Genomic DNA, 26,559 nt, shown 5'->3' with positions numbered 1-26,559 from the left:
GCAATCATATACCTTTCCATACGTTCTACAAGTTTTAAAAAAAATAATAATAATAATAAAAAAAAAAATCACATGGCCAGGATATGAATCATTTTGGACTTAACTGTACATACAATGTTATTGGCCAACCCCGCTCCCTGATGTTTGAAGTTGACAATGACCTGGCCATTATGGCATCTGTGTCTTTGTGTGTGTGTGCGACTGTGTGTGTGCGTGTGTGCGTGCGTCCGCATGCTCATGCAAGGACATTATTTTGTCAGGCAACACACAATTGTTGTAAGTTAGTGTGAGTGTGCTGGTATTTACTTTTCCCAAGGAGTTCCACACCTCACACAGCCTCACTTCATCAGCTGACCTTTACGAGAGGGTGGGACTGGATGAGAAGGTTTTGGGCGATGAGCTGTGAATGGTGGTTAGGGGGCGTGGCCAGTGGATGATTCGTCTCATAATATGAATGCAAGTATGTTGAGAGAGCATTGGAAGGCTGCTGCTAGGTGTGGATATTATGAATGCATTACTGTATGACAAGCATGGTCTCACAACCACACGCGCGTGCGCACGCACTCACACACACACACACACACACACACACGCGCACGCACACGATGGTGGATGACGCTATATTGGCAGAGATCGCAGTGACATAAGCAGTATGAACCGGGAGTGTCTCTGTCAGTTTAACTATAAGATGTTATGCGGGCCTGACCAACATTTGGCTTGGCTGGAAGCCTGGAAGCTTTTTAAACAGACAACTTTTAATTATGTGTCAAGTGTCATTTTGCAGCAAATTTCAAATGATTCATTTTACAACACAGAATCTGGCTTTTACATCAAAAATATACTTTATATGTAATGTGTTCGTCACTTTCTTGTCTTTCTCAGGAATTAAACAGGGCTGAGGGTGGAGCTTTGAGCAGTTCCCAAGCCTTTGACATTGGAACATTTTCTACTGGATGAGGTAAGGCTTTTAAATTTAATTATGATATTTAATTAAATCAAAATGTTCTGTTTGGATTGCATACCTTAGCCAAGACCCCAAAAATCCTAATTAGGCTCATCTCCAAATAGTGTGATACATTTGCATAGATATGCACTTCTTCATGTGCCCGAATTTCGTCATTTTAACCTTAAAATTCATGCATTGCGCAATGAAAAAGAAGCAATTTTTTTTTTTCCCTGCTTCGTGGAAAACATGGAAAAGATGATAATCGTAGGGCTAGTATTTCAATGTTTTGTGGCATCTTAAACATCTGGGTGCACGGTCCTATGTAAGCAATTGATGTCAATTAGATATCAATTACATACAAAAATGTATTTGACTAGATGCTAATGTAAAATAATTTAGCCGAAAGTATCATGGGTACTGCCTAGCATAAAACTGACCAGAGAAACCTTTTTTGCTATGTAGAAAACTGCAGCTGGATATACTAAGAGGAAGTGGAAGAGTCAATGCAGGCCAAACTAAAGAATATTTAGAATATTGCTTATTTACTTTAATGTTATATGTTACCACTTATACAGTGAACCCGCGTGATAACCGGGGGATAAATTCCACACCCACCCGAGATCTACAAAAATATACAATACAAAGAGATCAAAAACATGTTTTTAAAATGTTTTTTTAAATGAGAAATTAGTTATAACCCCCCATGCTTGAAACACATTTAAACTTATTCACACACACATGAACATATTAAAACAGAATAAGAATAATATTCCTGAGCACCTGTTCTCACTCTCTCGCTGTCATGAAATGGAAGACTTCCGTATAACATCACGGTGAGGAAATGAAAAGAAGACTCTCGTTCACAGTTCTCCAATAGGAGCTTGCTTCAAGCTGAATATTTGTCACTCCCAGTTGTAGATTACTGTTAAACTGACACATAAACATTGCATATTTAAACACCATAATGTTCAACCAAACCATATAATTTTCATGAATGTCTGCTATCTTAGGGCTAACCTGTACAGTCAAATGCCATAGACGTGCTAAGGAAAATCAGCACACACATTTTGATCATTGTAAACCTTCAAACAACTGTGACTCTAATACACATGGAGCAGCAATGCATATAAACGGAGTGCCCGACACTTGGGATATATTTTCTCTGCTCAACAACAACTATTACAACGGTATTATATTGAAGCGGTGTCCTTTTCTTCTTGCTCACACTGAATCTCTTCCAGTTGACCTCAGCGTGTTGTTGCACAACGCGGTACGCCACTGTAGGTGTGCAAGTGTAAATTTGGACTTGCCCCTATATTGTAAAAACTCGTGTAAGATGACGGCTTCCTGTTCGATATAGCAGGGGTGCAAACGATGTATGGCGATACAATGGTCTACCGCTTCAGTAAATGTTAACACAGTGATGTCGGAGATGGGTCGCTTGAAATTAAATATACATTTTTTTAGACACTAGATCAGAATTGGGCCTGGGGACACGTAGTTAAAATGCCACCCGTGTGTGTTTATGAATGTAGCCGTAGTGCTGTTCTTTCTGCAGCTGTGGCCTCAAGTTGCTATCACTGCGACTCAATTAACACTTTGCCGAGCAACACTTTGCACCTCTGAGCTGCCCGCAGGGTGACAAGACACGTCTGCATGCACACACGCCTGATTTATACGTGCGCAACCACACATGCTGGATTCCTACCGGCACCACCAGGCGAGCGTGTTGTGTGTGTGTGTGTGTGTTTGTGTTTGTGTGGGTGTCTGGAGTAGTTTCAGCTTGATGTGAGCGAAGCAAGCCCTATGCACCCTGACAGATGACACGGTCGGGCGTGTGTGTCCCTGAGTGCGGGATTGATGGGAGAATGGGCGCTGTCAGGACGGCTTTTTGTAAGCAAAGAGCCGCGAGGGCAACACAAGCGTGTGGCCACTCACAGAGCAAAGTGACATCGGGGAACAATCTCAGTGGCAGGGATTCCGTCCAACCCTGAAAGAGTACAACTACCCAGTGAATCATTTTGGATTCACTGAACGCAGCCGTGCACATGTTTACACCTTTATTTATAGCGCCTTAAATACATGAAACACAGCAAGGTTTTTTGCAATACTGTAAGCCACGGAATCTTTATGAAACAATTGCTGTGTCAATTTGAATGTTATTAGTTCGTGCTCCATGTGACACATTCGATTGTCTTTTAAAACATGTAGTTGCTTTTATTTTCCACTTTGAATAATCTGTGGAATAACCGACATTTATACTCAAAATACTATAATTCTGTTTAGGGAAATTTCATCAGCTGTCATACAAAATGTAAGTACATGGAATAGCTTTTTTTTTTTATATAAAAGGTCACATGACATGCTCCCAAACACTTATCACTACGACGGGCCTGACCAACATTGAGCTTGGCTGGATGCCTGGAAGCCTTTTAAACAGACAACTTTTAATAATGTGCCAAGTTTCATTCTGAAGCAAATTTCAGAACACTTCATTTTACAACACAAAAACTGAAAGCATACAAAAAAATGTATATGTGATTTGTTCATCTTTCTCAGAAATTAAATGAGGCCGAGGGTGGAGCTTTGAGCAGTTCCCAAGCCTTTGACATTGGAACCTGTTCTACTGCATGAGGTAAAACATTTAAATTAAATTAAATTAAATACATTAGTAAATTAAGACTCCTATGATGAAAAATATAAGTGAATGGAGGTTTCCCTTGCCCGGATGCGGGTCACCAGGGCCCCCCCTCTGGAGCCAGGCCTGGAGGTGGGGCTCGAAAGTGAGCGCCCGGTGGCCAGTCCTGCACAGCCCGAAAGGGTAACGTGGGGCCCATTTCACACTGGGTGCAGTGTGAAATGGGCGGTGCCCGAAGGCAGGGACCTTGGCGATCCGATCCCTGGGTACAGAAGCTCTAGGTACGTGGAATGTCACCTCTCTGGCAGGGAAGGAGTCCGAGCTGGTGTGTGAGGTCGAGAAGTTCCGACTAGATATCGTAGGACTTGCCTCCACGCACAGCGTGGGCTCTGGTACCAGTCCTCTCGAGAGGGGTTAGACTCTCATCCAATCTGGAGTTGCCCACGGTGAGAGGCACCGAGCGGGTGTGGGTATACTTATTGCACCCCGGCTCAGCGCCCGTACGTTGGGGTTCACCCCTGTGGACGAGAGGGTAGCCTCCCTCCGCCTTCGGGTGGGGGAACGGGTCCTGACTGTTGTTTGTGCCCTTTTTGGAATCCTTGGAGGGGGTTCTGGAGAGCGCTCCGGCTGGGGACTCCATCGTTCTGCTGGGGTACTTCAATGCTCACGTGGGAAATGACAGTGAGACCTGGAAGGGCGTGATTAGAACCTGAGCAGTGTTCTGTTATTGGACTTCTGTGCTCATCACGGATTGTCCATAACAAACACCATGTTCAAGCATAAGGGTGTTCACACGTGCACTTGGCACCAGGACACCCTAGCTTGCAGTTCGATGATCGACTTTGCGGTCGTGTCATCGGACTTGTGGCCGCATGTCTTGGACACTCGGGCGAAGAGAGGGACGGAGCTGTCAACTGATCACCACCTGGTGGTGAGTTGGCTCCTATGGTGGGGGAAGATGCCGGTCCAACATGGCAGGCCCAAACGTATTGTGAGGGTCTGCTGGGAACGTATGGCGGAATCCCCTGTCAGAAGGAGTTTCAACTCCCACCTCCGACAGAACTTTGCTCAGTTCCGAGGGGTGGCGGGGGACATCGAGTCCGAGTGGACCGTGTTCCGTGCCTCTATTGCTGAGGCGGCCGACCGGAGCTGTGGCCATAAGGTGGCCGGTGCCTGTCGTGGCGGCAATCCCCGAACCCGTTGGTGGACACCAACAGTGAGGGATGCCGTCAAGCTGAAGAAGGAGTCCTATCGGGCCTTTTTGGCCTGTCGGACTCCTGAGGCAGCTGATGGGTACCGGCTGGCCGAGCGGAATGCAGCTTTGGTGGTCGCTGAAGCAAAAACTCGGGTGTGGGAGGAGTTCAGTGAGGCCATGGAGAACGACTTCCGGACGGCTTCGAGGAAATTCTGGTCCACCATCCGGCGTCTCAGGAGGGGAAAGCAGTGCACCATCAACACTGTGTATAGTGGGGACGGTGCGCTGCTGACCTCGACTCGGGACGTTGTGAGCCGGTGGGGAGAATACTTCGAAGACCTCCTCAATTCCACCGACACGCCTTCCCATGAGGGAGCAGAGTCGGGGTTCTCTGAGGCGGGCTCTCCTATCTCTGGGGTTGAGGTCATCGAGGTGGTTAAAATCTCCTCGGTGGCAAGGCACCGGGGGTGGATGAGATTTGCCCGGAGTTCCTAAAGGCTATGGATGTTGTGGGGCTGTCCTGGCAGTGTGGTTTTTGTCCTGGCCCTGGAACATGGTCCAGCTCTGCACTCTCGGCAAAGTCCTCGAGGGTGCATGGGAGTTCGCCCAACCAGTCTACATGCGTTTTGTTGACTTGAAAAAGGTGTTCGTCCGTGTCCCTCGGGGAGTCCTGTGGGGGGGGGTGCTTCGGCAGTATGGGGTACCGGACCCCCTGATACGGGCTGTTCGGTCCCTGTACGATCAGAGTCAGAGTTTGATCCGCATTGCCGGCAGTAAGTCAGACTCGTTCCCGGTGAGGGTTGGACTCCGCCAAGGCTGCCCTTTGTCACCGATTCTGTTCATAACAGAATTTCTAGGCGCAGCCGAGCCGTAGAGGGGGTCCGGTCTCAGTATTGCATCTCTGCTTTTTGCAGACGATGTGGTACTGTTGGCTTCATCAAGCCGTGATCTCCAACTGTCGCCGGAGCGTTTCGCAGCCGATTGTGAAGCGGCCGGGATGAGAATCGGCACCTCCAAACTTAAGACCATGGTGCTCAGTTGGAAAAGGATGGCATGCCCTCTCCAGGTCGGGGATGGGATCCTGCCCCAAGTGGAGGAGTTCAATTATCTCGGGGTCTTGTTCACGAGCGAGGGAAGAACGGAACGGGAGATCGACAGGCGGACCGGTGCGGCGTCTGCAGTGATGCGGACTTTGTATCGGTCCGTTGTAGTGAAGAAGGAGCTAAGCCGATAGGCGAAGCTCTCGATTTACCGGTCGATTTACGGTCCTACCTTCACCTATGGTCACGAGCTGTGGGTCGTGACTAAAAGAACAAGATCCCGAATACAAGCGGCCCAAATGAGTTTCCTCCGCAGGGTGTCCGGGCTCTCCCTTGGAGATAGGGTGAGAAGCTCAGTCCTCCGGGAGGAGCCCAGAGTCGAGCCGCTGCTCCTCCGCATCGAGAGGAGTCAGATGAGGTGGCTGGGGCATCTGATTCGGATTTTAAATAACGACCATTCATATTTAAAGCAAGTCTTTTCTGGGGGATTTTTATCAGATCGCATACAAAATGTAATTGTAATAGAGTAACTTGGAATAGCTTTCTAGAAAAATACAACATAACAGCATGCAATTGTGCCACATCTATCATCTGGAGCAGTTCAGAATCCATCTATTCCATTTTCTGGGCCGCTTATCCTCTCGCGGGTCACGGGCGTGCTGAAGCCTACCCCAGCTATCTTCGGGCGTAGACCCTGAACTGGTCGCCAGCCAATCGCAAGGCACACAGAAACAAGCAACCATTGGCACTCACATTCACACCTCCGGGCAATGTAGATTTTGAAATTAACCTACCAAGCATGTTTTTGGGATGTGGGAGGACCCGGAGAAAACCCACGCAGGCACGGGGAGAACATGCAGACTCCACACAGGCGGGGTCGGGGATTGAACCCCGGACCTCAGAACTGTGAGGCAAATGTGCTGACCAGTCGCCCACCGTGCCGCTGAGTTCAGAATTATGACAAATAAAAAAAAAGAACAAATCTTCATACTCACCATCGATCATCAAATGTACATACAGTATTGATTGATGTGTGCAGATTGCTACAGATGTGTTTGACTAGTTAAGGTTGATTGCATCAAGTCCCGTTTTGACCAACTAAGAGGTCAGAAACATGCTGACGTCGTTGAGGACCAGCTGACTGCGGACAAATTGGAAATTTGATTGGATCAAGAAACAGTCCCATTGCTGATACAGCTTTACTTCCATTAGCCAGCACGACTGATTGCGAAGGCGCTGGGCAGATTAGATTGACACGGCAACACACACAGTCGAAGCTCAAATCTGATTGGACAAAACAAGCTCACATTCACGTGTGCTTTAATCAAGTGCAGCCAAGAGAACGACTCCAAAGTGAAGCAAACAGAGTGTTGGGAATAATACATGAATATGATTTCATGGAAGAATTCTTAGAATTTAAGTTGTAAATTTCGGTCAATGCTTCTCGAGAAAGCCTTGTCGGCCCTGACCGTTTACTACTGTGTCGTACGATGATTTTGAATGTTGTACTTTGGTTTTGCTCTTGATAGCGACCCTAATACTCCTTCATACTATACTACATGTGCACCATGTTTTCTTTTTGTCTGCGCACAGCTGCAGGGCCTCTCGTGTTGCCGCAAAACGTGTCAAGTGACGACTACATATGTCGTGCAGATCCTTTGCTACACTTTCCTCGTCATTTCTCAAGAGAACGCGTTGCCACGGTTTTATATCCATCACCAGATGTCCATCAATAGTGGCAACGCAAAGGAGTTTATGATGCCGGGAAAAAGAGCTCTGTGTGTGTGTTGGAACTTGCCAGAGAAAAGGTGCGTTTCACTCGAGTTGTGTGGAAGTACAAAGTGGAAGTGTTAAAAGACGAGCGGTGTTTGACATGCGACGCCCAAGGTCGCAGGAGTCGTGCGTTCTCAGCAGATGTGCCCATTGTGTTTTGGCGACGGACGGCGAAAGTGGGGAAACGGCTACACTAATGCCACATGACAAGGTTATATCGAGTTGACCTGATCTCCAACTTTCTCTCTTTTTTCACATCGCTCTGTGAGTTCGGTTGACAGCGTTTGCGCTGAGGGAAAAGACCCCGCGGCGGTGTTCTTGCGTGTCACTTTGAAGCGTCGTCATTTAGCCTCAGACGCTTGTGCCAAATGTTGTCAGCGTGGATTCTTTGACCAAGTGTTTGTTTGGACGGCGTTCTACACATTGTAGCTACATTACGGGATACATTTTCAGGGGAAATGAGACAATTAGAGCAGAGTGACCAAGGTGTTCAAACACGGCTGCCACATGGCAGATTGGGGGTTTAAATCTTGCTTACAGTCTTTCTGTTGGAAGTCTGCACCCTAACCCTTCAGTCACAGTTGAAATATCGTCGACTAAACAGACAAATAAATAAGTCAATGTACTTTTGGCCTTTTCGTGGCCTGCAGAGGATCTGAATGACGCAACGTCCGGTGGACCATGTGACTTGTGGAATCAGAGGCGGTAATACAGTATAAGAAAATGTTGATTCTCGAAATTGACGCAAATGTGTTATGACGAGACCTACGAGAGGGCGGGGCCGTATTTTCTTCCGTAAGCACACGGCGCCCCGCGTTTGCGCAACGTGATGACGTCCTGTTTTGTGCGCATGCGTGCGACGTCACCGACTCGTTCCGTCCGCAGTCGAAGTCACGTTTATGTTTGCAATGTGAACGACTACATAAAAAGATCAGATTGAACAAAAACATCCAGGTTGGGCATCGTGCCCCGCAGTGCGAATGGAGCCCTAGAGACCACCAACAAGCACCAGCACAAAATAGTTTTGATGCTCACCGAACCGAGGTTTCATGAGGTACATTGAGATGTGTTAAACTGACGGCATGCATAAAACAGTACATTTCTTGATAAACCTCCAAAATATGGCGTGGCTCCGGTGGTCGATTTGGTCATCTGCCAATCCGAAGGTTGTGGGTTTTTAACCTCAGCCTTTGTGTCCTTGATTGGTATCCAAACTGCTTCTCGAAAATCCGGGTCAGATTAACTGCCTCAAAAAAATGGGTGATGTTCCATTCTTCTGTGTTTGTGTGATTGGTCGGAGTACATTGTGTGCGTGTACTTCACCTTGCTACTGGCGCGACATTACTGCGAGGTGACGCGCATGCCCGCTCCCCAAACTTTACCTCCAGGCATCTCCAAGTCAGCTTCCTTTTCTCCGTTTTCTGCCAAGTGATGCGTAAAATTTGACGTCGACTTTGAGGAGACGAGGGCCGAAGAGGAGACGTTTGAGGTTGTGAAGGAGCCACAATCGATAGCTGAACTTTTTCACTGTTGGTTGGAGGCAGAAAATTGTTTCGATTCCAGTGGGAACAGCTATCAAATTTTAGGAGTTAACGAAGAAGGTGCTATTAATCTTGCCGCCGTCTCACACGCTTAATATGAATTCCGTATTTTGACTCCCAACAGCTGTAGATGTGTGATTTATTTAACTGGAATCAAAACATGTTGGATTCTTTTTTTGTGACATCTGAAACCGCCTCACAGCCTGCGAGGTCAGAATGGGGATGATGGAGTATTTTGGAATTTCAACAAGGAAGACGACCTTTTGGCTTGGCCGACTTCAACATTTGAAGACGCGGGCAAGCGGGGAAAAAGGCTCCGAAAACACACAATCGACAAGGAAAATACAGCGGCTAATTGTTAGCGTGACTCCCAACTCGCAGATTGCAAATCATTTTTGTTAGGGTGCGCACACACAACCAACCGCACGTTCAAAACGAATTGCTCATTTGTTATGTGTGATAACAATAAATTCATCAATAATAAAATAAAGAAATCAAGGTTCCCAGTTACTGTAAATATCCGTTTAAAACAGTACATTTCTTGCTTTAATAATCACTGAAGAAGATAAACGATAAAATTAAGAAAAGAAAAAGAGAAAATACGGCGTGGCTCCGGTGGTAGATCGGTCACCTCCCGATCCGAAGGTTGTGGGATTTTACCCTTGTGTCCTTGAGCAAGGAGAAAATACCGAATGAAGAGACAGCACAAAAGCGCTTCGAGCACCTCGAAGGTCCTTAAAAGCTGCAACACGAGCGAAGCCCTTTTCTTTGCTTCGATAATGAGTGAAGAAGATCATCGATGAATCGACATGCTGATGGTTTCATGTCTCGCTAAAGGAGACGCTGTGCGTTTTCCTCACCATTTAAAAGTTGACAACCTCCTCAAAACGGTCAACGGCGGTCCGGTATTTCCGCACGATAGTGTTCAGATCGTGTAGCCCAGACGACTGCCGTCGCTTGAAAGTGGCTCTGGATCTTCGCCCCGGCCCGACTGATGATCCCTACGACGTATTTCAGCAATACACGAGTAACTCTACGATAGATTTGAGCGGCTGTCCAAACAGTTTTGTTTCTTTTCCCTTTTTTTCTTGTTTGACGGCTTGACTTGAGAATTCCTCACCTGGCTGTGCTCCCCCCCCCCCCCCCCCGCCTCTCGTCTGCCGATCTGCTTTCTCCATCTGCCACTGAGGGAATCTGTCCAGGATATTATTCACGTGATAAAGATTTTTGGCTTCCTGCTCTGCTGGCCTGTAATAAAACCTCCATGTAAACACAGCAGAGACACGACGCTGCAGACACGACGTTCCCTCATCAACATTTCGGGCTCGTTCGCCGCGATGGAACCGCGCGGAACAGCAACAGGAAATGTGGATCAACAATCATCTTCTCCATCTATTGGCGTGTCCGTCAGTCTGTCTGTCTGTCCAGAATTTACCGGGTGGAGTGCAGAAGCGTCAACATTCCTCCTGTCATACCTTTTCCAGACTTTCACATCCTTTCTTCCCTTCTAAAAACTGTCACACGTGGACAACATTGCTGGGGAACAAGCTGCTTTCCCAATGACGCGCTAAGATAATGACCCCTGCCCCTGAAATTCCAGATCAGCTTACCGGTCGCACTTGCTCCTGTCATTTTGTTTCAATGGGTCATTCCCGAGTGTCGTTCCATCGCTGCTCTTGTATGGGAGAGCGCGTGCAAGAGCATATCGCAGAGAAGCTTTGTTGATGCAGAGGCAGGAATGGAACGGAACGGGGTGTGTGTATGTATGTGTGTGTGTGCAAAGGGGGGGTGGGGGGGGGGGGCGTGATTAATGGGACACATTTTGGGCAGTTTCAAGTCGTCTCTAAACACATTTCTATTTATTTGAACATGCGCGTGCTTTCTTTGATTTGTGGGAACTTTCATAGAACTTCTTTTCCCTTCGCTCGCTCGCTCTAGCGGCTGGAGGGCAACTCAGCCCTTTCACTTGAATTCCATCCATCCATTTTCTGAGCCGCTTCTCCTCACGCGGGTCGCGGGCGTGCCGGAGCCTATCCCGGCTGTCATCGGGCAGGAGGCGGGGTACGCCCTCAACCGGTTGCCAGCCAATCGCAGGGCACGTACAAACAGACAAGCGTTCGCACTCACATTCACACCTACGGGCAATTTAGAGTCTCCAATGAATGCATGTTTTGGGGATGCGGGAGGAAACCGGAGTGCCCGGAGAAAACCCACGCAGGCACGGGGAGAACATGCAAACTCCACACAGGCGGGGCCCCGCGGGGATTGAACCCGGGTCCTCAGAACTGTGAGGCTGACGCTCTAACCAGTCGGCCACCGTGCCGCCCACTTGAATTTCAATTGAACTGCAATTGTCTTTTGCCAATTGGCCAATACATTCACGTGGTTTGCTTTGAGCTTTGGCTTGTTGTCAGTATGTATGTTTGCAATCTCATTAAAAACAACGAATAATGAACAACAATGTTTTCAATCCAGCACGGTGGCACAATTTTGTGGAGTTTGCTCGCGTGTTCGCATGTTAGCTTCCCACGGACATGAATTTGAGCGTGAACAGTTTTGTTCGACCCCCCCCCCCCCCCCCCACCCACATGCCATGCGAACGACTGGCACCCAGTCCAAGAAAAAAATGGAAAATGGATGCATGTCACAAACTATAAATAATACCTCAATGTAAGGTGCTGGAGTCCAGTCGCCTGACTGGCGTGGAGGCGGCGCGGCTTCGCGGAGCCCGCCTTTCGCCAAACGCCAGACGGGGGAGCTTTCAGTTTGCCCAAAGGACGAGCACGAAAAAAGAGACCATGGATGCGACGTGCTCCAATAACTTTTAGGGTCCACAATGTATGAAATACAAAACAAAAAACATACAAATTGGCATGTAACTGCTTAGTTATAATACATTTAGATTTATCAAAGAAAAAAACCATTGGCAGCGAAAAGAAGCTTGAAATGTGACGCACTAAAAGGATTGATGAATACAATTGCAATATGAGAACAATTATTTCCCCAAACCATTTTGAATAATCCAAATAAAGTGTCAATTGCAAGAATCTTGGGTTCGGGGGGAAAAAACACTCGTCATTTCCGTTTTCTACTTGTCAAATGACACGCTTATATGCATATGTATACAGCCCAATAAATTAGAATAGTGTCAAAAGCTTCATTTCCTTAGGTAGGTCGCTCTATTCAAAAAAGTGCGATTCATATTATAGCGCTGCAATACACACACTCAGAGTGAAATATTTCCTCATTTTAAAAAAAACGATATATGTATCATTTGGATGACTATAGCTCACGGCAAAGGAAAAGCCCAAATTCACCCTCCCAGGAAACAACGAAAATGTTGTTCAATGTCGAAATTAGGCAGGGATTGTGTCCAATGAATCCTTCCAATGTAGGAGTGGTGGAATAAATGTTACCCACACAATTCCCGAGAGTTCACGGGCCCGGGCCACATACGCGACCCCACGAGGACCTTTGCCAGACAAAGACGAGTCGCCCTCCACGCTACAAAAGCACTCTCGCTGCCGTTCGCATTGGGAACGCTCCTCGGAGAAAGCGCCGGGGTCGCACTTGCACGCGGTTTAGGGGAGCAAAAGGCATGAGCCCACTCCAGTTTATTTTCCTCGCCCCAGACCGATTGAAATGTTAATACGGCAAAGAGAAGCGCTCTCCGTGCAGGTCAGATGCGCTGTGCAGAGAGCGCGGGAAGGAAAAAAAAGAGAGAGAGTGCGAGTGGGAAGAAGTGGGACAAATAGGCTGGAATGTGGGAACGAGCAGTCAAAACACGGCGGGCCTGCAGCCCGCGTCATCGCCGCAGTGACCCTTGAAAAACAACCGGGAAAATAGCAGCGCAAATATCACTTTCCTTGATATTGAATTGTTTGTCATGGGGGCGTGCTTCCATTTTCTTGGCGTTGAATCGTTTTAGAAGAGCAAAACGAACAAACAAAATCAGGGCGAGAGTCTCGTCGAGGGACTCGGCAACCTTTCTGAAACTCCTCGGCCGCTTATTCGCGCCAAGGGCTGCGCACGCCCTTCCAAAATAACACATTTGCTCCAATCACCTCGTCGTTATGATGACTTATGAATGCTATTTATTTATGTGAAGGCAGTGATCATGTTAATAATTGATCACAGTAATTGGGAAACAGATCAAAATCAATATGCAGCACTTTATTGCTATTTTCAAAGGTGTGCTTTGACTAAATGCGAGAGTGGAGAAACACTGCAAGTCTGAAGTGGACGTTGAATCATTTCTACAGAGGGAGCTGCCGCGGAGTACCGGAGGCCCTACGACTTGCGGACGTCTTGTTTCAGCAGATCATCTCCGAGAGCATCAAAGTGGACAAAGTCATCTGTCGCTCCCGGAAATACCGTCTTTCTTAATTCACGCGACACCGGGCCTGTCTAACTCGAGGCCTGGGGGCTAAATCCGGCCCACCGCATTATTTGATGTGGCCCGTGAAAGCGTGGCCCATTTGCATCAACTTCCTGACTCTTGCTAAAATCTGTACCAACATTTCAAATCTTCATATGTCACGAACAATAACATTGAGAGATTGCAAGCGTTTTGTTCCCGTGACCAAAGCCCTTTTTACAGTAACTTGACGAGGTTTACCGGTCACCCTGTTTAACGTTAAAGGGCGCTGTGAGCCAGTGACCGACTGCGCATTTAAGAGTCGACGAGAAACCACGGATGCGCCCTAAAACGGAAGTTGCGTCGTACAATGAGACCACCTGCGATCAACCAATCAATTTGACTCATCATTAACTGTATACTCTTCAACCTACTCCTAGTCTAAAAATAGAAAATAGATCTTCTTGACATATCATTTGTAATATTTGCATGATTTGACTTTTGTCCTTTTCAAGGTGAGGCGGCGGCGGAGGGGCTGCGCCCTAGCGCCCTCTATCGACCAAATACAATGGAGAAAGGAGAAAATCTGGCTCTGCAGCATTAATAGGACGAGCGTCCGCATTCCAGCCTCGATCAATGTTGCTCTTGTTGTCTCTCTGCGCCTTTGAGCGTCATGTGGAACCGCCACACAATGCGTCCACGCACACACTGACGCGCATCTCTAACGTGAACGCAAACAAACATTTTCGTGGGAGTGTTAATCATGCGCCAATGGCCGCGTGCGTGCACAATCATGCGCCCGCGCCGCGCCTCTGCGTCGTCAAGCAAAGGAATTAGGCCAACGTTCAATAGGCGCTCGGCTCGAACGAGCAGCGCCATCCGAATGAACGAGGGACGGCGGGACGTGCGGCTTCTCGGATGGCCGACGCTCACAGATTTGAAAAAGGCGATCGTTTCTGAACTTGTGATCGTCCCTGCTGCGAAGACCCGTGCGCTTCAAAACAATGACACATTCGTATTCGTGAGACGGGAAAGGATTGTTTAAACTAATGCTTTGCCATCCCAATGAGGATTGTTCACAACACCGTCGTCATCAGGTCAAAACGTTCAATCGAATAAAAAGAAAGAAATCAATGCAAATACACATTGAAATTAGGCTCTTTGTTCACGGTTCAACTGGCACACGTGTGGCGATATTTGAGCGGAACATCAAAACATGATGTTTGGAAAGTCCCTTTTTCAGTGAAACAATGCCAGAAGGTTCAGGGGGTGAGGAAGCGCGAGTACCCGAAAAGTGATTTCCCTCGGATGGTGACTTGGCTTACTTTAACGTTCGCAAAGGATCATGATTGAAGGTTTCCCAAGTGGGACAATAAGGAATGTTCTCTTCTTAATTCGCCCCGATACTCAGATGAGAGAACTCAACTTTCAGTTCTCATCTTGCACACTGTCGGGCAGAAACATGCACTTCCGTTTCATTTCATGTTCCATGTTTTCCCTCCGTGCTACGACCGATAGCAAACAAAACAAACCGAAACAAAAGGCCTTACATACCTTCGTGCATGATGGTCGCCGATTGCGACTTTCAAGGCAGATCTTAACCAAATTTGGTCAAATTCCAAACTGTATGACTGTCAGGGTGTTTCACTTCAGCGGCTCTAAAACGAGCGACTGAGCGTTGTCTTTCTCCTACCCGTGTTCATCTGACGTTGCGGGGGTGTCGTACGGAGAGAACAATAATGCGAGATTAATAACTGGCAGTTATCTGGCACACGTAGGCGTAGGACGTCTTGTGTAGAAGACTCCCTCCCGGAAGCCGTCACCTTATCGTGGCGAAGGGGTTTTTGTGTCCCAGTGATCCGTGGAGCTAAGTTCTCTGGGGCTTGGTGGGGTCACCCATGGCAAACAGGTCCTAGGCGAGGGACCAGACAAAGCACGGCTCCAAAAACCCCTATGAAGAAAGAAACAAACGGATCGAGGTTTCCCTTGCCCGGACGCGGGTCACCGGGGCCCCCCTCTGGAGCCAGGCCCGGAGGCGGGGCTCGAAGGAGAGCGCCCGGTGGCCGTGCGCAGCCCGAAAGGGTAACGTGGGTCCCCCCCCTCCCCTGGGCTCACCACCCATCGGGACGCTGGGCGGCGGCCGAAGGCGGGGACCTCGGCGATCCCATCCCCGGCCGGCTACAGAAGCTGGCTCTAGGGGCGTGGAATGTCACCTCTCTGGCAGGGAAGGAGCCCGAGCCGGTGTGCGAGGTCGAGAAGTTCCCACGAGCTATAGTCGGACGCGCCTCCACACAAGGCGCGGGCTCTGGTACCAGTCCTCTCCAGAGGGGTTGGACTCTCTTCCACTCTGGAGTTGCCCGCGGTGCGAGGCGCAAAACAGCCAATGTATCGCTGTACCTACTGCGCTTCCTGGTGGAAGCACCGGGCATTGCAGGACAAGGTCAAAAGAATGTAGTCATGACTTTCATATGATTTGGGGCGATTCCGTACCAATCTTTGGCGGGCCGCTGCCTTGCGGTCCTATTTGGCGGCGCGATTTTGGGAGGCATCGACTGCACTCGAACGTATCGGCGCTCGCCGCCGTCAGCCGAGAACGTCAGCCAGCCTCCTCGCCGTTCTTCCTACGCTTCTCCGCGATGTGATGTCACAGCTGCTGCGGCTTGCCGAAAGAGAAGCTGCGCTTTTGTCTCATCTGCCCGAAGGATATTGTCCCGTATTTTTTAATATTGTCAGTATGCATCGGGGAAAATTGCACTCTCGGCACTTCGAAGTCGATTCGGTAACTGTTGCGGATTCTTATTCAATGGGAGGATACCACCAATTGTGCCCGTGAATGGAACAATGTCTGACAAAAATCTTCACTTTATTATAATTGAACGTAATTATCTGACGATAATCCATTTAAAAAAGTACATTTGCTGAAAACACACCACCACATCCTTCCAAGCTGAGGAGAACATAACGGACTCCTAAATACCAATTTGTTGTGCAGAGGCGTTATTACGTGGATGGCAATGCGACTCGAATATCCCATTCGGTTATGGTTGTAAAGTTGTTTGTTGTTGTTGTCCTCCAGCCCTTTTTTCAGTGGACAAAGACGGTTTTCATCGGACAGCCTTCGAATGAGCTCTTTTCTCTCGCCGCTTCAGCTCGCATGATTTATTCTTCTTGTTTCTCGACAGTTTTGGAACTGGGAAGAAGACGGACAAGGCGGGCCCCCCTTCGTGTCACTCAGTGGGAAAGTGCAGGCGTGCGGCCCGTGACCTTTTTGTGGGTTTTTTCCCGACGCGGACGTGGCGTGCTCCTTTGTTTGTGTACGTGAAGTGTGCGCGTGCGCTGGAGACATGTCCGAGCAACGTGTGGTTCACATTAGTCGTGTTTGATGTCTCCATCCGAGTCCTCCATCCTCCATCCTCCCACTTCAACACGACTGTTTGATCTGCACCAATCTGCTCCTGATCATTCTGCCTTTGTGGACGCTCAGAGACACTTTCCCTTTCTCCGTGTTTCACGAAGCCCCGCTCACCCGTCACCTCAGCACGCGTTTCGATGCCTTTTTGTTCTGCCTGCAGATGCGCCCGACTAAAATGCAGAAAAGTCAAGGTTGTCTTCGTCATGCGTGTCGCTTTCCTTGTGGCGTGGGCCTTTCCCCTCTTTTCCTGGAATTTCATTTGAATAAAGTTGAGGGAAAACATGATGTATACACTGGGCCTTTTTTTTTGTGTGATCCTGATCGGATTTACCAGAAGCACACTGTTGAGAGTCAACAAAAAATATGGACGTGCACTTTTATCCCTTGTTTGATGAAGTCTTTGTAATTCCAGTATCTTGCGAGTGCGCTGTTTGTCCGTTACTGCATCGAGTCTGCATGCGTTGCGTAGACCGCAAGATGGATCGTCCAAGCGAATGGAATCCAACGTAAGCGCTGCACAAAGATAATAATGTCGGGTTCTGATTGATGCTGTCCGAGTTGTAGTCATTGAACAATATTTCAAATATTTTGGCTGCCTTATCCTTGTCAGGATCCAACGATCCCATCGAAGGGTTGTGTATCTGATGAAGTGTTCGGTGATTGGACAGTATATATTTGTAACTTCAAATTGTGTTCAGGACTAAGTTTTGTTTTTTATTATCCAGCGTTGTCCCATCCAAACCGCACATTTCCGATCGATCCCGCTGACCGCTGAGGTCATTCTTGCATCTTGTTTCACTTATAAGTCAAATGTAAGAAGACCTGAAACGAAGACGGAAAAAGTCGAGCTTGTCTCGTAGGTGAAAAAACAATGATGCTATATTGTATACTATGTGTATACTGAGAGTTCCTGGGAACAACTGTAGCATATGCAGTGCTTATTCTAATAGTAACGGCGACGACAAAGCCTAATTGTTGTTTCGGCTGGACAGCTTCTGTCCGCGAGAGATTTGGTGGTGAAGCTGTTGTCACGGTAACACGTGTGGCTCAGTGCGTTACTTGCTTTAAGGCTCGATCAAACTGTGGAATTTGTGAACGCCGTTGGTTCCTCGGAGCCTTTTCCTCCAGGGAGATGTCAGCAATTAAGAAACCAATTAAGCACGCCAACACGGACCAGTTGCGGCCGGCCACCAGCAGGGGGCGTACGTGCTCGCCCTCTCTGCTGCCTCAGACCTTGGAATTCGAGGTTGGACCGGAATCACAACGATGGCGGTGGACTGGGACACGGGCCACTTTGTGCTGATTAGCTGGGACGCGATGATCGTTCTCATGGAGCTTTAGCTCGCGGTTCCTGTGGCACTGAAAAGAGCCTTGGGAAATGTCATCAGTGCAAGCGGACTTGTAGGGCCCACGAGACGCAGACCTCCAGAGAGCCACAAACACGACAACGGCAACAGGCTGCAGCCGTGGAGCTGTCGGGGAATGCGGTCTTGTCTTTTGCCGTGCGGACGTAAATGAAGCATATGCAGTCAACCTCCGCTATGTCGCGGTTCACGCTTCGCGGTCCCGCTGTTTCGTGGGGTTTCCATTGTTGCGCAATTGATAGCACAGGTAGTCTCGCCGGGATGCAAGCGCCTTCTTTTTTGGAACTGTATTTTTGATTTTGATTTTTGATCCATTGCTCATGCTCTCTCTCTCTCTATACATATATATATATATATATATATATATATCCTGTCTTTAAATGTGTGTGTATTGTTTTAAAAGTGTGTTTGAAGACCCTAATATTAAAAAAAAAAATGACGTTATATATACGTTATATCTTTCATTTACACCTATGGAGGGGGGGGGGGGGGGGAATCTGGAATGTAAACTCCGCGATAGAGGGGGGTTAACGGTATACATATACGTTTACTTTCATTTTCGACTGATAATCTCATTTTGCGTACCTATATCATCGAATCCTATTTGTACGTGTCGCAGTGAAGAGTCGATTTCAAACAGTACCGTAGTAACAGTAAGGTGGATGAAGCTTTTAAGTCGTCGGGTCCGATCACCACCGGTAAAATGGGTCGTGCGACCAAATTAGTAGGAAGACAATCAAGATGCGGAAAAATCAGTCATTTACGATATTTCCCAGCGTAAAAGCAAAAAAGAGTTTTGATCATCACTTTTTTCTTTCATTTTTTTTTAACTCATTCAGCTTTTAATAAGAATCCGGAGCAGTTTTGAAAAAGTGAAGTTTTCATGTAATACAAGATATTATAGTTTAGTTTTACAATTTCACATATTGATACATATAGTTACTGTGTTTGTAGATGTACGATCGTATTTTTATACAGTACACCTCTGTAAAAAAAAAAAAAATAAGACCCAGAAAGCTTATTGGGTATTTTGACCGTTTTTCATTTTCCGCAAACAAATGCTCCAAATGAAATGTGCTTGGGATCGGGGAGTTGAACAATGTGAATACAAGCAACATTTGACACAAACATATACAGTAGCCGACCTAGAAATAGTCAAATCCATCGGAGAAACTGCTAATTATGTAGTGATCTTTTCTTGAATTGTATTTTTCCATTATTGCGAGATCCTCCCTCGCGCCGTCGTCACGGCCATCTTGATGTCATCCACGTCTTCGTCCTGTCCTGAGCGTCGTCTTCGTAAAGTCGGACATTTTGGTGCGGGTGTCGCGTCGCGTCGCGTCGCGTCGCGTCCTGCGAACGTCCTGTGAGCTCGAGAGATTGTAATAATTCGAGTCGAATTGCGGCGAAGCGGCTTCGGATCGGCTGCGGATGTCTCCGATGCGATCGGTCGGCCTCGCGTCCATATTGCGGATCCGGTCGTTGTCGGTCTTTTCCCGGCGTCCCGCAGGAAGAAAGCCACGCTGCGCTGATAGAAAGCAAAGTGAAAACGCTTCAAAGCGGAGTCCTGCTCGTCGTCTGCCGATGCCATTTTGAACATCGTCAGTGTGTCACCGCCGCTCAGATGACAAGCGGCAACATCTGAAGACCCAAAGAACCGAATACGTCCGAAGTATCCGTGCGTTTACGGTTGCCAGTTGTGTGAGTCGGCGGTCTGCGTACTCAAAGGCCAATAACGCTCCTCAGCGCCGTCTGACCGGTATCGCTCCCCACGCTGGCTGGCCCTGATCTGGAAATAATCATTTCCTGTGATTTGGGAATTTCGTGTCACGGCCATTCCACTCTTGCCTGTTTTCATTCATCGCGTGTTTGTGTGTCTTTTCCATTCACCTCGAATGACGTGCAGCTGCCTTGCAGCGGGACCGTCTTCTGCTTCATTCTGATGTGTTCGACCTGCACGGGGGCGAACTTTCTTCTTTGTCCGCCTCTCCGTCTTAACGCTTTCCAGATTGTTTGTTTGGAAATGTGTCGAGTTCTCCGCCGCACACGAGCGGGATTGCGGCCAAGGCATTCCCTCCCGAGACCCGACGCACACGTGCAGGCGCACACAAAAGGCCAGGTTAAGTGCGTTACTCCTTCCATCCATCTGTGATGTCTTCACTATGGCCCTGTTCACCGCGTGCATGTGCGTTGCTGCTTAAAAATACATATTTAGGGGGTTGTAAATTGTTCCGAAGAATATTCGCTTGGAATCGCGTCCGCCTCTCGACGAGTGCGTCTCAACTGTTGTCGACCAGGGACGCGCAGAGGAATGTTGTTCAAAACGGCCTTTGAAAACGCATTCATCACGTTTTGAAACATTCCCGTTTCAAATGCCATTGTGGGCCTCTCATCAAGTGCAACAGCAACAGTTTGCCTTCTTTTTTTAGGAAATGAAGGATGCAGACCAAAGCGACTGGAACACTTTGAAAAGTACGGATTCCTATGCTGGAGAAACACCGATGGCATTGTCCAATGTTTCCGATGCGCGTTTGGCATTTCCGAGAAGAAGGACGGCGAGTGCGGGATGTACGGTGAGTATTACGGTGTGACGCGACCCAAATTTGCATGCGGGTCATCGCTAGCCTATGCTAACAGGGTACCAAAACCATCACGTCAGTAAAAACACTTCTCGGCCACAAATATAAAGCGGTCCAATGAAAAGCAGTGAAGACGCGTTTCCAGGTCCTCCGCGACCTCCACGTCGTCCCATCGGAAGGAGCCCTTTTTTTACAACCGCAGATCCCGCGTCGGAATATGGGAGCAACGCGGTGGCGTCGGGCCTATGGACTCCACAAACAAGCGCGTCGTGACGTGCCCGCTTTATTCGTTTCTTTTTTTCCGATAACCCCGGCGGCGATCGAACAGTCACGGAAGACCGACGATGCTCAAAAGGTTTGACAGAATTGAGCTGAAGAATTTCTCCCAACAATTTTCAAATATGTCTGATTTTGCATGATTTGCAATGGAGATATTGCACAGATGAGCGCTTGTCCTTGTCAGTTCTGCAATTTTCAATGATATTTCTGACTTCTGGATTCCAAAAGACTTGAAAGTTGTCAGAAAGTGAGGATGCCCCGTTCAATTCCACACACGCGCACACACACGGCCACGGTAAAGCCCATTCGGACGTTTGTTTGCGTTGTCATGGCGACGCCCGGGCTTTTCCTGCCACAGTGAGACGAAAGGTGAGGGCGGCACCCTTCCCTTTCCATTTCATCTTTTTCTCTCGTCTGTCTCTTCGTGTTTCTCTGGCGGTCTCCTGTATTTTCCTCCCAGCCTTTCTTTTGTGACACACTGGCACTTTCTCCTTCTCCTTCTCTCACCCTGCAGCAGCCACACCGAGACTCCAAAATATCGGCCTTCCTTTCATCCAACTGCGCGGGCCCTCGTCGTGTTTCACCGAGGTCGCGTCAGACGCTCGCAGCGGGAACTTCGTTTCCCATCGTCCGCCGCTTTAGCCAGACGTGACGCGTGGCGGACGAGGAAGGAGACGCGTCGAGACGTATGGACGCCGTCGGCGCCGTGAGCAGTATGCGGCCGCGTGGTCGGCCAGCTACGAGGGCCTTGCCTGACGATCGTCTATTTCCGGTCAGGAAAACATGCGCTCTGCTCTGAGTTTGTTTTGGAAAAAAGACGGGCGAGGTCGCGCAGTCGTTGCCCGTATTTGCGTGCGTATGATTTACGCGACTATAAACGTGACACGAAGAGAATTATTTCATAAGCTCGTCGGCTGAAGGCAGCACGTCTAATGGTGGATACGAGGCGATTTCGTGTATCTAGATGAGGCTTTTCCCAAATCTTTTATCATGCCGACTCCTCACCTGCTTTCAGTGGAGGTGGAAACCAATGGACATCTTTTCTCATTTAATTTTGGTTATGTTGCCGCTTCATACCACATTGCTCTCTTCCCACACCTTTTTTTTTTTTCTTAGTTGGCCCCAGTTAAGGCCAAGAAAACCCCACGCGCATGTGCTTGTTGATGACGGGGCTTGTGCACGCATGGAATTTCATCAAAAACACAATACCTAGCTCAGTTGTCTTCGATTTTCCACCTTAGTTTGGCGGTGAATTTCGATGCATAATCTACATTCAATTTGCACGGTTCAGACATTGTCACAGAGGTGAGATTAAGTCTTTGTCACAAGCGACACATGCGAGTCCCGAGTCGAGTCGCAAGGCCTACACTTTGAGTTTCGACTCCTTTCGAGTCATTTTACCGACAAGATGAAAATATATCTTGAATACATCTAATATTTCGTATTTAGATCACTTTAAAGTGACTTAATTGTGCAGTGATCTGGTACAGTGACGATTGTGCAAATGGCGCAGCGAGTTCTCAAATACACAAATATAGTGACCAGTACTAATCAACAACAGTATGCTAATAGCGCAGCGTGATAAAACAGTGAGCGTACGAATAATGTAGAAGTGTCCCGACGGAGATGTGCAAAATCTGCAGCATGTTGCAATGAAATGGCGGTCCTCAGTGGTGTGGGGTGTGACAAGGGTCCTTTCCAAATGTGCAGTGGAAGGTATTCAAGTCATCCACCAGTCCTTTATTGTTCTCCGCTTGGGGGGGGGGGGGGGGGATGATCGCTTGTAGCTGGTTAGCGATTGTAATCCTCGCCAAACTGACGCGGAGTCGTTAGTAGCAAACGGTTTTCCCAGATTTTCTGCATAATCGCGACGTCGATTTCTTTTGTCAGCCGGCTTCTGGCCCGATTGGACAGGGCTCCGATAGGCCTCCTCTTTCGCCTGGCCGAGGTGGCGAAGTCTGGCAGCGAACCACGGCTTGTTGTTATTGAACGTGCAAAATGTCTTATGAAGCTCGTCCATTTTGTCGGGCAGAGAGCGTCGAGTTGCGAGGCGAATGGACGGAAGTGGCGTTGGAAATCCTCGCCGTCAGAGCTCGCACTCCGGCACGCTGTCCTCTGTGGCGCCGTCTTCGTCTTCTCCATGTGCGACAGAGCGCAGTCGCTCCGCTCGTGAGCAACTCAGCGACTTGTGAAAGTTGGCGAACGAGGATTCGGAGTAGACTCCCGAATGTTTAGCAAGTCCTCCCTCGTGTAAGTAAGCCGCGTAATGTTTCCAAAGACAAACGGAAAAGACAGAAACGTGGACAATACTGGAGCGTGCGTTACCGAGGCGTCTACCGAGATGCCCTGGCTGGTCCACTGATCTTATAGCCCACTAAAGCAGGTAGCGTTGGGCCATCAGTGAGCAAACTACGGTTCCGCAATTACATCAAGGTGAAAATAAAGCTTCCGCTTCTTCAAGCGACAATATTTTGTAGCTTTGTGCTTAGAACGCCGCAATGTCAGACCAGAGAGCATCGACTGTTGTGCGAGCAAAGTGCTGAGGTGGCACATTGGAAGTGATTTCATCATTTTACGACTTGAAGGCAGTCGACTGTGATGTTGGGAGACGAGATAAGTCAACCTCAGGAGCGTACTATCGTTCGGTGAGCGGCATTAAGATGAATCCTGAGGATGACTCACTCGAATAGCACAGCACGAGGAGCATTTCGGAGAGCACGTGAAAACTTCCCCAGATGTTAAAAGACGAGCAGGCTTGATGATGAGATATGGCGTTCCCCCAAAGGTACTTTTTTGCTTTCTATCAAAACTATTGGATATCATATCAAAAATCCTTGGCCTCAGAATTCATTTCCTCCCGGGAGCGGAGCTGATTCGTGTGCGACTTTCAGTTAATATTTCTCCTCGTCACGTTATTCCTAGTAATCCGTCATTTACAATCGTCCTCATTGACAGTTCAAAAAACGACCTTTGGATTTCACCGTGTCCGTGCGTCAAGCTCACGAATGATTCAGACGGAGACCCCGGGGTGTAAATGTGCTTGGGGAGCTGTAATCGGTGATGCTCAATGGCCACGTTAACTCATGCAGTACAATATCTTCATTAGCTATCCGATGCATTGGTCTTTTTTCTGAACGTGTGTGTGTGTCAAACAGGAGATTCTGAAATGGGAAATGTGTCACTCTTCGATGCAACGCTTCTCACCCGCCACGCAACTGCACCTTCAATCGTCATCTTGACTGCAAACCACATTCACAGGCACACGCACGCACACACTAGCTATGTGACCAACAAAATGTCCTCCTTGTTTTCACATCCAATCTTAACGCCAATGCAGCCGCAGCAAAAGCATCATGACTGCAGCACAACCCAAAAGCTCAAGTGCCCGTGCCACGAGAAAAGACAAGTCAGGTGCCCCTTTTCTTCAGCTGCGTTGCGCTGAGAATATTGCCCCGCCGGTATGCCGCGCCGCTCGGTGTCCGTGCGCGCACGCGGAATATTTCAACGTGTAAAGCAGAAGCTGAGCCAGCAACATTGGGAGAAAAAAACCAGGATGTCTGCTCAGATGAGACAGACGCTGTTGTCCAAACATTGGAACGCTAGCTAACGTGTGCGTGCGGTGGCGGGATTCCTAATTCCTAATCCTTTTTTTGGTGCCAGCATTAATCGAAATACGGTACTCTGATTCATATTGCGTTCGTGGAATACGAATGAAAAAGAATGAATCAACGTGGAGGGGCGCGCGGACCGGAGGTGACGTCAACGCTAACGCGGCTGACGGATCGCGGACGCCGACGGTTTTGCACGTGGACGGCAAACGTGCGGCGGTCCCAAGAGTCAAAACGTCCAGGTCGGCTACCAACCGGCCAAGTGCATGTAGATGATGACTTTTTAGCAGCTGGCTTTATCATCCACGTTTTGTACTTAATGTAACGAAAGGTCGCCGTGGCTGAATATCGATTCATTCCGTATGCTTTTCTTATCGTTTTACACCTCGTTCTCACGAATTTGCACTCTTGCACTTTCCGAAGGAGAAAAGAATTTGCGCTAGTGGTGATTCATTTGAAATATCACTGTCTTCCTATTTACCCACAAAAAAAGGCTTTTGGTTTTGTTCCCTCACCGTAGCCGACGTGAACCAAACCGTGAAGTCAAAACTACAATATGTACTGAGCCGTCCTTTTGTGTGGTTTCAGCGCTCCAACTTTCCTCCCGAGGCCAAACACGACCACGATGCGGCCCGTTATCAGAACAAGTTTGAGCCCCGGAGTTCAGCAAAGGGGCTCGATGCTGGACCCGTTGCACAAAGTTGGGAGTTACATTGGTTTGGCGTACTTGTCTTTCCCGCTGGGTTCGTCGTTTCGTCGGTTCTGGGAGCTCCTTCCCAAAGAGAGCAACTGAATCTGACATCGCCACATCACTCCCCACCCACGCACGCACGCATCTGCATTCGTCACATGGGACTTGTTTCTTTGCGACAATCTGGCAAAGATGGGCTTTGTTTGTGCGCCGTAATCGCCCTCCCGCTGTCCGGACCTCAACTGACCCGAAACCTTCACAGCAGAGCACCGAAGCAGGCGTCTCCTTGGAGGGACGGGAAACGGAAGAGCGGTGATCGGATGACTCGGAGATGGTCGGGGACCTTCCGTCATCGGCGCTCGGGGCCGGGTGGGGGAACCGGATTCGCCAGCTGGATTGGGACAATGGCGGGCCGAGCCGGCTTTACACAACCGCCGAGCGGACGGTGTGCGAAAGCCACGAGCCTGGAGCTGCGCTAAGGTACGACACGTCTCTGAAGAGAGGGACATTTGACAAAAGTAGAACGTGTGTCCCTCGGCCTCCTTCGGTGGCAGTGACAAGGAGCAAGTCGGGAAGGGAAGCAAGTGGAAGCCCTATCGAACGCATTAGCTGCTCTAAAAGCCTTCTTCTTTCGTCTGTCCTTTCGCCGAATGCTGACGAGGGAAGCGAGTGAAATTTGATCCCGTTAGTTTGCTGCCATCATCCCGCAGCATTGACTCGAATATATTGCAATTATCATTCCATATTATTATTCATAAAAATACAAGCATATACTCTATATTTATATCCAGTAAATATCTCCTATACCTTGACAAGGGTCACAACACGAAGTCGCAGTTTATGACGAGCGAAAGCAAAACAGCGCTGCGACATGCTACCTGGTCGCGTCTGCAATAAAACGACCCGTCTTGACTTTGCGCTGATCATCCGCGGCAACGCTAGCGTCAACTTTGAAAGAAGCGCGAGGTCGCGCTGCCTCAAGCTAGCACGCGCTTCAGCTTAGCAAATACGCCGAAGCTTTGGGACACCCCATGACAGGTCTTCACCAAACTGTTACAATGCATACAATTGTCTTTGGTGAGATTAAAAGCAACAATAGTAGTCAGGATTATTATTATTATGATTGATGACCTGAT

The 26,559-nt window shown here is 48.4% G+C and overlaps 1 protein-coding gene across 1 annotated transcript in view; it reads left to right on the top strand.

Moving 5' to 3' along the window:
* Positions 1 to 20,783: 20,783 nt before the first annotated feature.
* slit2 (slit homolog 2 (Drosophila)) overlaps positions 20,784 to 26,559 on the top strand; it is a 97,205-nt gene continuing 91,429 nt past the window's right edge. The window contains exon 1 of the mRNA XM_061679204.1: positions 20,784 to 20,839. Within this exon, the coding sequence (XP_061535188.1) occupies positions 20,790 to 20,839 (50 nt within the window). The 5' untranslated portion in view covers positions 20,784 to 20,789. The remainder of the gene's footprint in view (positions 20,840 to 26,559) is intronic.

Source organism: Phycodurus eques, chromosome 6, assembly GCF_024500275.1.
Source record: "Phycodurus eques isolate BA_2022a chromosome 6, UOR_Pequ_1.1, whole genome shotgun sequence".
Classification (NCBI taxonomy): Eukaryota; Metazoa; Chordata; class Actinopteri; order Syngnathiformes; family Syngnathidae; genus Phycodurus; species Phycodurus eques.
Note: the sequence above shows the minus strand (reverse complement) of the source record. Positions and strands in the feature narration are given on the sequence as shown.